The sequence below is a fragment of the Somniosus microcephalus genome, chromosome 6 (assembly GCF_052327205.1).
Source record: "Somniosus microcephalus isolate GS21.2 chromosome 6, FLI_Smic_1.0, whole genome shotgun sequence".
Lineage (NCBI taxonomy): Eukaryota > Metazoa > Chordata > Chondrichthyes > Squaliformes > Somniosidae > Somniosus > Somniosus microcephalus.
In genome coordinates this window covers 11,976,212-11,991,040 of record NC_140992.1, presented here as the reverse complement: position 1 = coordinate 11,991,040, position 14,829 = coordinate 11,976,212, and the positions used below count along the sequence as shown (strand labels likewise).

Here is a 14,829-nt window from a genome sequence, read left to right as displayed (position 1 = left end):
TTCACAACCTCTGGACATTTTACTACCAACGCATTTTACAGCCAATTAAGTACTTTTTTGGAAGTGTGGCCACGTCGTAATGTGGGAAACGCGGCAGCCAATTTTTGCACAGCAAGCTCCCACAAACAGCAATGAGATAATGACCAGATAAACTGTTTTAGTGATGTTGGTGGAGGGGTAAATATTGGCCCGGGAACTCATCTGCTCTTCTGTAAAAGTGCGCCACGGGATCTTTTACGTTCACCTGAGAGAACAGGCAGGGCCTCAGTTTAACGCCTCGTCTAAAAGACAGCACCTCCGACAGTGCAGCACCTCCGACAGTGCAGCACCTCCGAGTCAGCCTGGATTATGTGCTTAAGTTTCTGGACGTGGAGGCTTGAACCCATGACCCTCTGACATAGGGGCAAGAGTGCTACCCACTGAGCCACAGCTGACGCATATATGTGAATAGCCTTCTCCTGTTCCTATGTTCCTTGTGTTCCTACGTAAGCCTTGTGGTAGAATTAGGTTTAATTAATCTATAATGGAGAACAGAGCCAAACTCGGACTCCTTCGTTGTAAATTAGTCGCAGGGCAGCTTGTAAACAATTTCTTTCACAATAACTAAACACCAGCTGGCATTGCCATTCCTTGCTTCATTCTTGAGTGATTTAAGGACACGACCAAAGGTCATTGCATCACTGAGAGGAAACCACCCAAATGTAAAAAGGTCCTACACCTTTCATTAAGAAGCCATCAGCTGTGCCTCAATGGGTTAGGGTTCGGGTTCTCTGGCCTCTGAGTCAAAAGGTCGTGGGTTCTCTGGCCTCTGAGTCAGAAGGTCGTGGGTTCGAGCCCCACTCCAGGGACTTGAGCACATAATCCAGGCTGACGTTCCAGCGCTAGTACTGAGGGAGTGCTGCACGGTCAGAGGTGCTGTTTTTTGGATGAGATGTTAAACTGAGGTCCCAGTCTGCCCTCTCAAGTGGATGTAAAAGATACCATGGTGCTATTTTGAAGAAAAGCAAGGCAGTTCTTACCAGTCCAGCAACGCTTCAATTTAAAAATTCTCACCCTTGTTTTCAAATCCCTCCATGACCTCGCCCCCTCCCAATCTCTGTAACCTCCTCAAGCCCGACAACTCTCCGAGATCTCTGCGCTCCTCCAATTCAGGCTTCATTACATTTCCCACATTACAACAGTGACTACACTTCAAAAGTATTTAATTGGCTGTCAAGTGCTTTGAAACGTCCGCTGGTCATGAAAGGCGCTATATAAATGCAAGTCTTTCTTTTTCTTTTCTTGCGCATCCCCTATTTTAATCGCTCCACCATTGGCGGCCGTGCTTTCAGCTGCCCGGGCCCTAAGCTCTGAAATTCCCTCCCTAAACCTCTCCGTTCTCTACTTCTCTCTCCTCCTTAAAACCTACCTCTTTGACCAAGCTTTTGGTGATCTGTCTTAATATCTCTTTATATGGCTCAGTGTCAAATTTTGTTTGATAATCGCTCCTGTGACTCATTGTATGTCAAAGGTGCTATATAAGTGAAAGTTGCTGTTGTTGTTGGTGTCCTGGCCAATATTTATCCCTCAACCAATATCATTAAAAAAACAAATTATCTGGTCATTAGCTCGTTGCTGTTTGTGGGACTTTGCTGTGCACAAATTGGCTGCCACATTTCCTACATTACAACCGTGACTACACTTCAAAAGTACTTAATTGGCTGTAAAGAGCTTTGGGTCGTCCTGAGGTCGTGAAAGGTGCTGTAGAAATACAAGACTTTGTTTTCATGGGACAGCTATCTGTGGCTACAGGAGAAGGGAAGAGGCAGCGATTAACTACAATGGGCTTAAGTGATGGTGAGACATCTTACCTCCTGGGGTGCGTTGATGACTCCGAGTCCATAACCAAACTGTAGCGAGCCGAGCACTGCTGTGAAGACGGAGAGAAGCAGAACCCCTGTGAGCTGCTGAAAGCGAAGAACAGGAGACCGTAAATTAAAGACACGAGGCTCAGAAACCCGAGAGGCCATGAGACTCTGTCACCAACAAGGCAAGCACCTGAAGCACTTTTACAGGAGGGAGGTGAGGGCGAGGGGAATGGAAGGGGATGGGAGGAATGAGGGACAGGAGGGGAAGGGGATGGGAGGAATGAGGGGAGGATGGGAGGGCAATGGGAAGGCAAGAGGGAGGAGGAGGGGAGTTGAAAGGGAGGGAGGAGGAGAGGAGTTGAAAGGGAGGGAGGGGGAGGGGAGGGCAAGGGGTCAGGAGTTGAGGGAATGGGAGCTAAGGGGGATGGAAGGGGGTTGGGAGGTGCGAAAGGGGAAGGAGAGGGGAGACCAGAGGGATGGGAGGGAAGGAGAGGGGGATGGTAGGGAAGGGGATGGGGATAGGAGGGTGATGGAAGGGGGAGGTGGAATAGGAGAGGAAGGGAGAGGAGGGGGATGGAAGGGGTGAGGTATAGGAGGGAATGGGAGAGGGATAGGAGGGGGTGGGAGGGGATGGGGGTAGGAGGGCAGAAGGAAGGGGATGGAGAGGGAATGGGAGAGGGATAGAAGGAAGATGGGGATGGGAGGAGGGAGCAGGTGGGAATACGAGGCAGATGGGGATGGGAGGGGGCAAGGAAGGGGGGATGGGAGGAAGATGGGGGGAGTGAAGGAGAGGGGCGGTAGGAGAGGTGGAGCCTCACCCCCTGAAATCTGAATGGTGTTCCGACCATCGCTGTGAATAGTTGGACAGTTGCTCCCTTAACTTCCAACATGCGCCCTCGGTGGGTGAGTCTCACTGCCAGTGGTGCCAAGTCCAAAAACCAGTCCTGTAATCTAGACTGGCTCCTCGGCGCAGTACTGAGAGGGCACTAATCTGTCTGGGGACGCCTCCTTTGGACCCTTCTCCATCAACCAATACAGCAAAAACAGATTTAACTGGTTGTGTACCTTATGACCGTTAATGGGATCTTGCCATGTGCCTCATTTTTCAACACAGCAACAGATCTCAAATATAACTAGTTGTGTAAGGAATTATCGAAGTATTAGCATGTGCTGTCATCAACATACCAGATGAGTAATGAATATTTGCTTATAACAGCCTCTGATGATGGCTCCTTCAGATCAGGTTCAACAGGAAGCTCAAATATTTCAGCTATGGGTGAAACCAGCTGTTTGGTTACAGGAAGTGAATGACTTTCTATAAAAACATAAGAAATAGGAGCAGGAGTAGGCCATATGGACCTTTGAGCCTGCTCTGCCATTCAGCACCTCCCAAACCCGTGACCACTACCACCTAGAAGGACAAGGACAACAGGCACATGGGAACACCACCACCTCCAAGTTCCCCTCCAAGTCACACACCATCCTGACTTGGAAATATATCGGCCGTTCCTTCATCGTCGCTGGGTCAAAATCCTGGAACTCCCTCCCTAACAGCACTGTGAGTACCTTCACCACACGGACTGCAGCGGTTCATGAAGAAGGCGGCTCACCACCACCTTCTCAAGGGCAACTAGGGGGATGGTCAATAAATGCTGGCCTTGCCTGCGATGCCCACATCCCGATAATGAATTAAAAGATAATCCCATTGGAGGCTGTGCCATACCAAATGATTCCAGGAAGGTCCAAGGTTGTTTCCATGTTGAGTTTATAGATCTCAGGCTGGGTAACAGCTGGATGGCTACAATTCAGTACAGCTGGACTAGGAAGGAGAACAAATCACCCCAAACACCCTCCCGCCCCACCAATCACTGCCCACTGACCCCTGCTGGGCTTATGCCGGCATTGGGCGATGGCGTAATTGGTGCTCGGCTAAAATACTCCCTCCTCGCCCTACAGCCCACCAATGCTGTCTGTCTGGGTAAAGTATCAGAGGGCAGTCAACACCCGTGAATGTGTCAGCACCTTCAGGAGAGGTGGGTGCGTGCAGGGGAACAGATAATGGGAGGAGATGTATAAAAAAGATTAGTACACCAAATGTTTCCAAACAAGGGCACTGAAACCCTGGAGAGTACACAAAGAAATTAGGACCCCTGTAAATACTGGCTCGCTCCCGGGGACCCCCTGTAAATATTGACTCACTCCCAGGGACACCCTAATAAATACTGACACACTCCCGGGGACACCCTGTAAATACTGACCCTCTCGGGGAGCCCCTGTAAATACTGACACAGTCCGAGGGACTCCCTGTAAATACTGACTCACTCCCGGGGACCCCCTGTAAATACTGACACAGTCCGAGGGACTCCCTGCAAATACTGGCTCACTCCCAGGGACCCCCTGTAAATATTGACTCACTCCTGGGGACACCCTAATAAATACTGACACACTCTCGGGGACCTCCTGTAAATACTGACACAGTCCGAGGGACTCCCTGGAAATACTGACACACTCCCAGGGACCCCTGCAAATACTGACATACTCCCAGAGACCCTCTTAAAATACTAACACATTCCCAGGGATCCCCTGTAAATACTGACTCACTCCTGGGGACCCCCTGTAAATACTGACACTCTCCCGGGGACCCCTTGTAAATACTGACACACTCCCAGGGATCCCCTGTAAATACTGACTCACACCCGGGGACCCCCTGTAAATACTGACACAGTCCCGGGGACACCCTGTAATTACTGACACACTCCCGGGGAGCCCCTGTAAATACAGACACACTCCCAGGGACCCCCTGTAAATAATGACACACTCCCAGGGACACCCTGTAAATACTGACACACTCCCGGGGATCCCCTGTAAATACTGACACACTCCTGGGGACACCCTGTAAATACTGACACACTCCCAGGGACACCCTGTAAATACTGACACACTCCCGGGGATCCCCTGTAAATACTGACACACTCCTGGGGACACCCTGTAAATGCTGACTCACTCCTGGGGACACCCTGTAAATACTGACTCACTCCTGGGGACCCCCTGTAAATACTGACACTCTCCCGGGGACCCCTTGTAAATACTGACACACTCCCAGGGACCCCCTGTAAATACTGACTCACACCCGGGGACCCCCATAAATATTGACTCACTCCCGGGGACCCCCTGTAAATACTGACACACTCCCGGGGACACCCTGTAAATACTGACACACTCCCGGGGACCCCCTGTAAATACTGACTCACACCCGGGGACCCCCTGTAAATACTGACTCACACCCGGGGACCCCCTGTAAATACTGACACACTCCCGGGGACACCCTGTAATTACTGACACACTCCCGGGGACACCCTGTAATTACTGACACACTCCCGGGGAGCCCCTGTAAATATTGACACACTCCCGGGGACACCCTGTAAATACTGACACACTCCCGGGGACACCCTGTAATTACTGACACACTCCCGGGGAGCCCCTGTAAATACTGACACACTCCCGGGGAGCCCCTGTAAATACTGACACACTCCTGGGGAGCCCCTGTAAATACTGACACATTCCCAGGGACACCCTGTAAATACTGACACACTCCCGGGGAGCCCCTGTAAATATTGACTCACTCCCGGGGACCCCCTGTAAATACAGACACACTCCCAGGGACCCCCTGTAAATACTGACTCACTCCCAGGGACACCCTGTAAATACTGACACACTCCCGGGGATCCCCTGTAAATACTGACACACTCCTGGGGACACCCTGTAAATACTGACACACTCCTGGGGACACCCTGTAAATACTGACTCACTCCCAGGGACCCCCTGTAAATACTGACAGACTCCCAGTGATTAGATTTATTTGATATTTTTTGACTTATTAGCAATTATTTCCACTACTGTCCACAAATTAATAGCAATGTTTTACTATGAATAGCTGCCAGGAGTGTATCAATATTTGCAGGTGTTCACGGGGAGTGTGTTGATATTTACAGGTGTTCACAGGGAGTGTGTTGATATTTACAGGTGTTCATGGTAAGTGTGTTGGTATTTACATGTGCTCCCAGAGCGTGTGTCGATATTTAATGGGGACCCCCTTAGACAGGCAAGTCATAAACATACTGTATAATAAAAATCACTCCAAATCTCCCCTTGACAATTTTCAGAATGCACAAGGAATTTCTTTGTGGAGGTTGCTGAGTCTCACTCAGTCTGGGTTAGGAGTCGCCAAACTAAACTACTGTGAAACTCACAGAGCCACAGACTGCGCTCTCTCTCTGTCTCTCCACCGAGGAACAGAGTGCAATCAATTGATTCCTTCTCTCTCTCTCTCTTAATAAACTTTCCCATTCGAGTTTTTTTTATGCATGTCTCTTTCTGTGCTTTACTCCTGGAGATGGTTCCTACTTCCAGCAAACCATATCCGTCCTCACATTTGCTCTGCCCTGGTTCAGCACTCTCGCCTCGGAGTCACAAGGTTATAAAGTTCCGCTCCAGAGACTTGAGCATGTAAGCTAGGCTGACACTCCAGTGCAGTGCTGAGGGAGCGCCGCACCGTCGGAGGTGCCGTCTTTCAGATGAGACGTTAAACCGAGGCCCCCTCAGGGGGATGTAAAAGATCCCAGGGCCACTATTTCGAAGAAGAACAAGGGAATTATCCCGGCTGCCCTGGGACCAATATTTATCCTTCAACCAGATGATCTGGTCATTATCACATTGCTGTTTGTGGGAGCTTGCTGTGCGCAAATTGGCTGCCACGTTTCCCACATTACAACAGTGACTGCGCTTCAAAAAGTGCTTCAGTGGCTGTGAAGCGCTTTGGGACGTCCCGAAGGCGCGATATAAATGCAAGTTATTTTATTCCAGTTCAGCAGAACCCTGAGAAACCCATGTCCTAAGCCCAGGGAGAGCGAGTGTGGGAGAGCCGGGACACTGGTCCCGAACCAGGCACGGGTGAGTGATGTGACTGCGGCACAGACTGCCCGCTGTCTTCAGCTGGTCAGTTTCATTGATCTCTCTGAAATGTACACACTTCCGCACATGTCACCCCGACCCAGTGTCACCCAGTGTCGGGAGGAGAGAGCCCGGGTGCTGATGTGACAGTCTCTCTCTCTCTCTCTCTCTCTTACCTTTCGCGATTCCCTGTCCGCGCTGCTCTTCCCCATCCCCGAGTGCGAAGGAATCGCAGGTGATAAAAGGAAAGAAGCGAGGCAGACACTCGCTCTCTGTCACCTGGATCCTCCCTTTTTAACTGACGCGCGGCTCTCGCCGCCGAAAGGGGCCGTCCCCCATCCAGAGCAGGTTCTTATCAAGTCAAGGTGCTGATTAACTCGATTTAAGCGGGCTGTGATGTCGGAGAGACAATTTCTCTCTTGTCTATCTATGTGTGAGTGTGAGAGTCTGTGTCTGTGTGAATGTGGGTTACTGTGTGCGTGTGCCTGTGAGAATCTGAGTGTGAAGTGAGTGTGAAGTTTGTGAGTGTGAGGTGTGTGTGTGAGGGTGAGGTGTGAGTGTGTGTAAGTGTGAGGTGTGTGACTGTGTGCACTTATTACTGACTGGTTAGAGCCAGGAGAAGAGTTAGCGGAGGAGAGGTGAGATTTTTCCAGCCTTTAGGTGCAGCAACAGTCCTGTTACATTCAACAGGAACGGGGCAGATTTGTAGCACTTGGGCGTAAAGAATCGCACATTCAGAGGCTACCAAGGGAAAAGGGGCAGAGGCTACTGAGGGAGATGGGCAGAGGGTATCGAGGGAGATGGGCAGAGGGTACTGAGGGAGGTGGGGCAGAGGGTACTGAGGGAGGTGGGGCAGAGGGTACCGAGGGAGATGGGCAGAGGGTACCGAGGGAAAAGGGGCAGAGGGTATCGAGGGAGATGGGCAGAGGGTACTGAGGGAGATGGGCAGAGGGTACCGAGGGAGATGGGCAGAGGGTACTGAGGGAGATGGGCAGAGGGTACCGAGGGAGATGGGCAGAGGGTACTGAGGGAAAAGGGGCAGAGGGTATCGAGGGAGATGGGCAGAGGGTACTGAGGGAAAAGGGGCAGAGGGTATCGAGGGAGATGGGCAGAGGGTACTGAGGGAGGTGGGGCAGAGGGTACTGAGGGAGATGGGCAGAGGGTACCGAGGGAGATGGGCAGAGGGTACTGAGGGAGGTGGGCAGAGGGTACTGAGGGAGATGGGCAGAGGGGACCGAGGGAGGTGGGGCAGAGGGTACTGAGGGAGGTGGGCAGAGGGGACCGAGGGAGATGGGCAGAGGGTACTGAGGGAGATGGGCAGAGGGGACCGAGGGAGGTGGGGCAGAGGGTACTGAGGGAGATGGGCAGAGGGTACTGAGGGAGATGGGCAGAGGGTACTGAGGGAGGTGGGCAGAGGGTACCGAGGGAGATGGGCAGAGGGTGCTGAGGGAGATGGGCAGAGGGGACCGAGGGAGGTGGGGCAGAGGGTACTGAGGGAGATGGGCAGAGGGTACTGAGGGAGATGGGCAGAGGGTACCAAGGGAGATGGGCAGAGGGTACTGAGGGAGATGGGCAGAGGGGACTGAGGGAGGTGGGCAGAGGGGACTGAGGGAGGTGGGCAGAGGGGACTGAGGGAGATGGGCAGAGGGGACCGAGGGAGGTGGGGCAGAGGGTACTGAGGGAGGTGGGCAGAGGGTATCGAGGGAGATGGGCAGAGGGTACTGAGGGAGATGGGCAGAGGGTACTGAGGGAGATGGGCAGAGGGGACTGAGGGAGGTGGGCAGAGGGGACTGAGGGAGGTGGGCAGAGGGTATCGAGGGAGATGGGCAGAGGGTACTGAGGGAGGTGGGCAGAGGGTACCGAGGGAGATGGGCAGAGGGTACTGAGGGAGATGGGCAGAGGGGACCGAGGGAGGTGGGCAGAGGAGACTGAGGGAGGTGGAGCAGAGGGTAGCGAGGGAGATGGGCAGAGGGTACTGAGGGAGATGGGCAGAGGGTATCGAGGGAGATGGGCAGAGGGTACTGAGGGAGATGGGCAGAGGGGACCGAGGGAGGTGGGGCAGAGGGTACCGAGGGAGATGGAGCAGAGGGTACCGAGGGAGATGGGCAGAGGGTACCGAGGGAGGTGGGCAGAGGGTATCGAGGGAGATGGGGTGGGGAGAATTGCATGCCAATTAATTTAAGTAGCCGGAAAATCGAGTATGCTCTGTCACTGGGCATATGAACTGCCCCCATTCGATTATCCTCCATGTGTTCCCTGTTTTTCTATGGATACAGTCCAGAGGAAGGTTTCATCCTCATTTCCAATGTCACTATACACAGAGACCACAATTGCTACCCCAGGATATAGAAGGTAGGCTAAAAGAAAGACTTGCATTTCTATAGCGCCTTTCACAGCCTCAGGATGTCCCAAACTGCTTTACAGCCAATGAAGTACTTTCGAAGTGCAGTCACTGTTGTAATGTAAGAAACGCGGCAGCCGATTTTCACACAGTAAGATCACTCAAACAGCAACGAGATAAATTAGCAGATTTTAGGATAAATATTGGATTGGCCAGGACACCAGTGTGAGCGCCCCTGCTCTTCTTTGAAATAGTGCCGTGGGGTCTTTTTACATTTACCTGAGAGGGCAGACAATGGCCCAGAAATTCGGGTCTCCACGGGTGAGTACGCACGGGGTACTCACCCGTAGGCCCAATGGAAGTGCTGGTTTTGTGCATGCACTGCGCATGCGCGGGAAACCGGCACTTCCGTTCCCCTGAAAGAAGGGGTTCAGAGGTGGAACGCGTGCGCGGGAGAGGCAGCGCGTGCGCATTGAACTTACGTTTTTTTTGCAGGTTTTCCCGGGAGGGTAAGTATCCAGAAGTTAGACATGTAAAAAGCAGGCGCAAGGCCAGCTTTTAACAAGGTAAGTGGTGAATTAATTAAAATTAAAACATTTTTTCCACAGGTTTATTATTTTTAAATACTTTAAAGAAAGGTAAGTTTATTTTTAGCCCCGTTAGAAAATGTAATTAATTTTTTCAAAAATTTAAATTATTGTTTAAAATAGTTATTTCATGTAATTTATAGTTTATTTTAAAAATGTGATTTAAAAAAAAATTTATTTGAGGTTTTTGTGATATTTTGGGGCTTATAGTATTTATAGGTTTGACAGCCCTTCCTGTCAAACTTATGAATGAAGCATTCCCTGCTACCATTGGCTCTCCATGGCCCACATGATCCCAGGGGATGCATTGAACTACCTGCGCCCCTGGGATACGCAAGCACTGCGCGCCGGCAGTTGGAGGAGGCCCAGGATCGCAATTCCATGGGGGCCCACAGTTCAACGGCCGGCGCGCTAGGGAAGTGCAGGCAGGGGGCTTACACCCGCGGGAAGCCTCCGACCCGAATTTCTGGGACATTGACTCTCTTTCACGTCTCATCCAAAAGACAGCATCTCCAACAGTGCAGCACTCCCTCAATACTACAGAAACAACAACAACAACTTGTATTTATATAGCACCTTTAACATAGTAAAACATCCCAAGGCGCTTCACAGGAGTATTATAAGAAAAAAAAATTGACACCAAGCCACATAAGGAGAAATTAGAAATAACAACAGAAAATGCTGGAAAAACTCAGTAGGTCAGGCAACATCCGTGGACAGAAATTTGAGTTGATGTTGACCAAAAGCTTGGCCAAAGAGGTAGGTTTTAAGGAGCATCTTAAATGAGGAGAGAGAGGTAGCGAGGCGGAGAGGTTTAGGGAGGGAATTCCAGAGCTTAGGGCCTAGGCAACAGAAGGCACGGCCGCCAAAGGTTGAGCAATTATAATCAGGGATGGTCTTCCCAATATTTAATTGGAGAAAATTTCTGCTCATCCAGAACTGTATGTTGGACAAGCAGTCTGACAATTTAGAGACCGTGGAGGGGTCGAGAGAGGAGGTAGTGAGGTAGAGCTATGTGTGGTCAGCGTACATGTGGAAACTGACGCTGTGTTTTCGGATGATGTCGCCAAGGGGCAGCATGTAGATGAGAAATAGGAGGGGCCAAGGATAGATCCTTGGGGGACACCAGAGGTAACGATGCGGGAGTGGGAAGAGAAGCCTTTGCAGCTGATTCTCTGGCTACGATTAGATAGATAAGAATGGAACCAGGCGAGTGCAGTCCCACCCAGCTGGATGGCGATGGAGAGGCGTTGGAGAAGGATGGAGTGGTCAACCGTGTCAAAGGCTGCAGACAAGTCAAGAAGGACAAGGAGGGATAGTTTACCTTTGTCACAGTCACAAAGGATGTCATTTGTGACTTTGATGAGAGCTGTTTCAGTACTGTGGCAAGGGCGAAAACCTGATTGGAGGGATTCAAATATGGAATTGTGGGAAAGATGGGCATGGATTTGGGAGGCGACAACACGTTCAAGGGCTTTGAAGAGGAAAGGGAGGTTGGAGATGGGACGATAGTTTGCAAGGACGGAGGGGTCAAGGGTTGTTTTTTTAAGGAGAGGGGTGATGACAGAAGATTTGAGGGAGAGGGGGGACAGTACCTGAGGAGAGAGAACCGTTAACAATGTCAGCTAACATGGGAGCCAGAAAAGGAAATTGGGTGTTCAGCAGTTTGGTGGGAATAGGGTCGAGGGAGCAGGAGGTGGGTCTCATGGACAAGATGAGTGCGGAGAGGTCATGAGGGGAGATCAGAGAGAAACTGGAGAAAGATGTGAGTTCAGGGCTAGGGCAGGGGGGGAACCTTAGAGGAAGTTTGGCCCAGTGGGCTAGGGGAAGGAAGGGAAGTGGCAGAGGCAGCTGAACGGATGGTCTCAATCTTTGAGACAAAGAAGTCCATGAGCTCCTCACACTTGTTATCGGAGGTGAAGGTGGTGGAGACAGGGGAGAGGGGTTTAAGAAGATGGATAGCAGTGGAGAATAGGAGCTGGGGTTTATCTTTGCATTCCAGAATGATTCTGGAATAGTGATCAATTTTGGCAGACGAGAGTAGGACCCGATAATGCTTAATGTGGTCCAGCCAGATCTGGTGGTGAATGGCTAAATCAGTTGTCCGCCATATCCGTTCAAGTCTGCGTCCCTTGGACTTAAGGGAGTGAAGGTGAGGGCCATACCAGGGAAACGGCCAGGGTGAAAGAGGGTAATTGTTTTAGTAGGGACTAGGGCATCAAAGGTGGTGGTGAGGGTGTGGTTGAGCAGATCGGTAGCTGCAGAAATGTCATGATGAATGGAGGGTCAAAGGCTGGACAGTTGGGATTTCATAAGTGCAGTTGTAAGAGTTTGGGAGAGAGTTTTTTCCAGGGGCGGACACAGAAGGAAGTAGGGTTGGGGTGAGGGGGGGTGGAAGGGGGATGTGGGTGGAGAATGATACGAGGAAGTGGTCAGAGATGGCCTTATCTGCAATTGACACGATGGGAGTAGCGAGGCCACGAGAGATGGCAAGGTCGTGAATATGATTTGGGGAGTTTACATGGAGGGAGAGATTCAGGGAGGATAGGAGACTAGTGAACTCAGAGGAGAGATAGCATGATGAATTGAGATGGAGGTCGAAATCACTAGCGAGTCAGCCTGGATTACAGGCTCAAGTTTCTGGAGTGAGGACTATGAACCCACAACCTTCTGACTCAAAGGCGAGAGTGCTACCCACTGAGCCATGGTTGACACTTATACCAGGAACGACAATGGCTCAGGATCACTGGAATCTTTATGGAGTGTTGCCAACATTGTTCAAATTCATGGAATGATAAAATTCTATAGCACGGAATCAGGCCATTCGGCCCTTCAGGTTGAAAGTTGCTGCTGTAAGGAGATCCTGAGCGGAGACTAAGAGTTCCATCCCCATTCTGACGGGGCCAGGGCACTCAGAGTAACAATCGTCAACTCTGAGCTGCCAAAGGACATGCACAGGTCGCGGGGGAGGCGCGGGGTTGGGGGAACAGGTCAGATTAAACTCCATTGACATACAGAGCAAGTCCCGTTGCTTCCATTGGCAGTACAGATCTCTCACTGCTAGAGTGAAGACATATTTTGACTGGTAATAGATTCCAGAGAGCACTTTTGAGAGAGATTGTATGAGTTGAATGACCATTCAACACCTGCATGGTGCTGGGAGCTAGACCCTTGACCATATGACCGTGCAGAAGCAAAGCTGGATGTTTTTGGGATGTATCATCCAGGACAAAGCAACCCACTTGACCGGCACCTCATCCACCAGCCTTAACATCCATTCTCTCCACCACCAGTGTACTATCTACAGGATGCACTGCAGCAACTCACCAAGGCTTCTTCGGCAGCACCTCCCAAACCCGTAACCTCTGCCATCTAGATGGGCAAGGGCAGCAGGCGCAGGGGAACACCACCACCTCTAAGTTCCCCTCCAAGTCACACACCATTCTGACCTGGATATATATCGGCCGTTCCTTATTTATATGGACTTCCAGAAGGCTGTGATGAAATATTCCATTCATCACTGCCTGTGACTGTGGTTGGTTCCAGGTTCCCCCTTACCATTGTATTGCCTGTGACTGTGGTTGGTTTCAGGTTTCTCCTCACCATTGTATTGTGTATTGGAATGTATGGAATGTGTTGTGTGTAGGGCTCCGCCCATACCTGGCCTCTATGTAAGCCAGCTCAGTCTGGCCTCACAGCCAGTACTGCAGACCTCCAGGGAAGATACCTCTCTCCACTGCGTGTTATCTTCTAAGTTAATAAAAGCCTTGTTTTGTTTCGCTAACATCGAGTCTCGGGATTGTTGAGGCACATCAATTTTATTAACTTATTTTTCAACACAATGGATCAACTCCTGAAACCCGAACGTTTGGATTTGGATCAGCATGCTCCGGACGCATCAGCACGCTTCGGACACTGGTTTATGTGTATGGAATTCTTCCTGGACAATTCCGCAGCCGTCAAAGACGCTACGGACGCTGCGAGTATGAAACTCGGAATTCTGCGGAATTGGGTAAGCCACCGGGTTTACCCCCTCATCCAAGACGCCGACGCGTACCTGGCCGCCTGCGACATCTTAAAGGCGCATTACCAGCAGCCTACGAATGAGGTGTATGCTAGGCATCTGCTCGCCACTCGCGCACAGCGACCTGGGGAATCGGTGGAGGAGTTCCTAGGCACCCTGAAAATGCTTGGCAAAGACTGCAAGTGCCGAGATGTAAAAGCCGCAGTGTACACCGACGAGCTTGTTCGCGATGCCTTTATCACAGGCCTCAGCTCCACTTACATCCGGCAAAGACTGCTGGAAAAAACGGGATTGGACCTGAAACAGGCTGCGGACACCGCGCGATCCCTGGATGTGGCCCAGAGAAACTCGGACACCTACTCTTCAGCCCGCGCCGTCCACGCCGCCACGTGTGCACCAAGGGCGCCGCCATTTTGGAAGGCATCTTCCCCGCCCGGCAGCCCGACACCGTCGGGGCCCCGCTCTCCCCCCAGAAGCCCTACGACAGGCGCGACGCGTCGGGGACCCAACTGCTACTTCTGCGGGCAGCCAAAGCACACCAGAAACCTGTGCCCGGCGAAAGGCACCACCTGCTTTAAGTGCGGTAAGAAGGGGCACTTTGGGAAGGTGTGCAGAGGGAACCCCGCTGGAAAACCAAAACCCGCCACCGCCGCGTGTGCGCCGTGGGAGCGGCCATCTTGGACGCCATCTTGCCCGACCTCGTGGGGTCCGCCATCTTGTGAGCAGACAGCGCGGACGCCATCTTGTCTCGATCAGGGCCCTACAGTGGCATCGGTCACAGTGGACCAGACCAGGCCCCACCCGCTATCCAAATCAATGGTGGACATCGAGGTAAATGGGTGCGGGGTTAAATGTTTAATTGACAGTGGAAGCACGGAGAGTTTTATCCACCCGGAACTGGCACGACAACTCTCCCTAAAGGTGGTCCCTACTCGGGGTACCATCTCTATGGCTGATAAAACCCAGACATCGACCATTCTGGGTTACTGCACGGTACAATTGTCCGTTAACGGGACTGTATACGATAATTTTAAAGTATTAATCATGAAGAATCTATGCGCGAGCGTGATCTTGGGCCTG

At 51.5% G+C, this 14,829-nt stretch overlaps 1 protein-coding gene across 1 annotated transcript in view; it reads right to left on the bottom strand.

The window, feature by feature from the left end:
- The window catches only part of slc2a2 (solute carrier family 2 member 2), a 54,408-nt gene extending 47,329 nt beyond the window's left edge, over positions 1 to 7,079 (bottom strand). Inside the window, exons 1-2 of the mRNA XM_085989727.1 lie at positions 6,974 to 7,079; positions 1,851 to 1,946 (exon numbers count right to left, since the gene is read on the bottom strand). Coding sequence (XP_085845853.1) covers positions 1,851 to 1,946; positions 6,974 to 7,009 — 132 coding nt within the window. The 5' untranslated portion in view covers positions 7,010 to 7,079. The remainder of the gene's footprint in view (positions 1 to 1,850; positions 1,947 to 6,973) is intronic.
- Between the last annotated feature and the right edge of the window lie 7,750 nt (positions 7,080 to 14,829).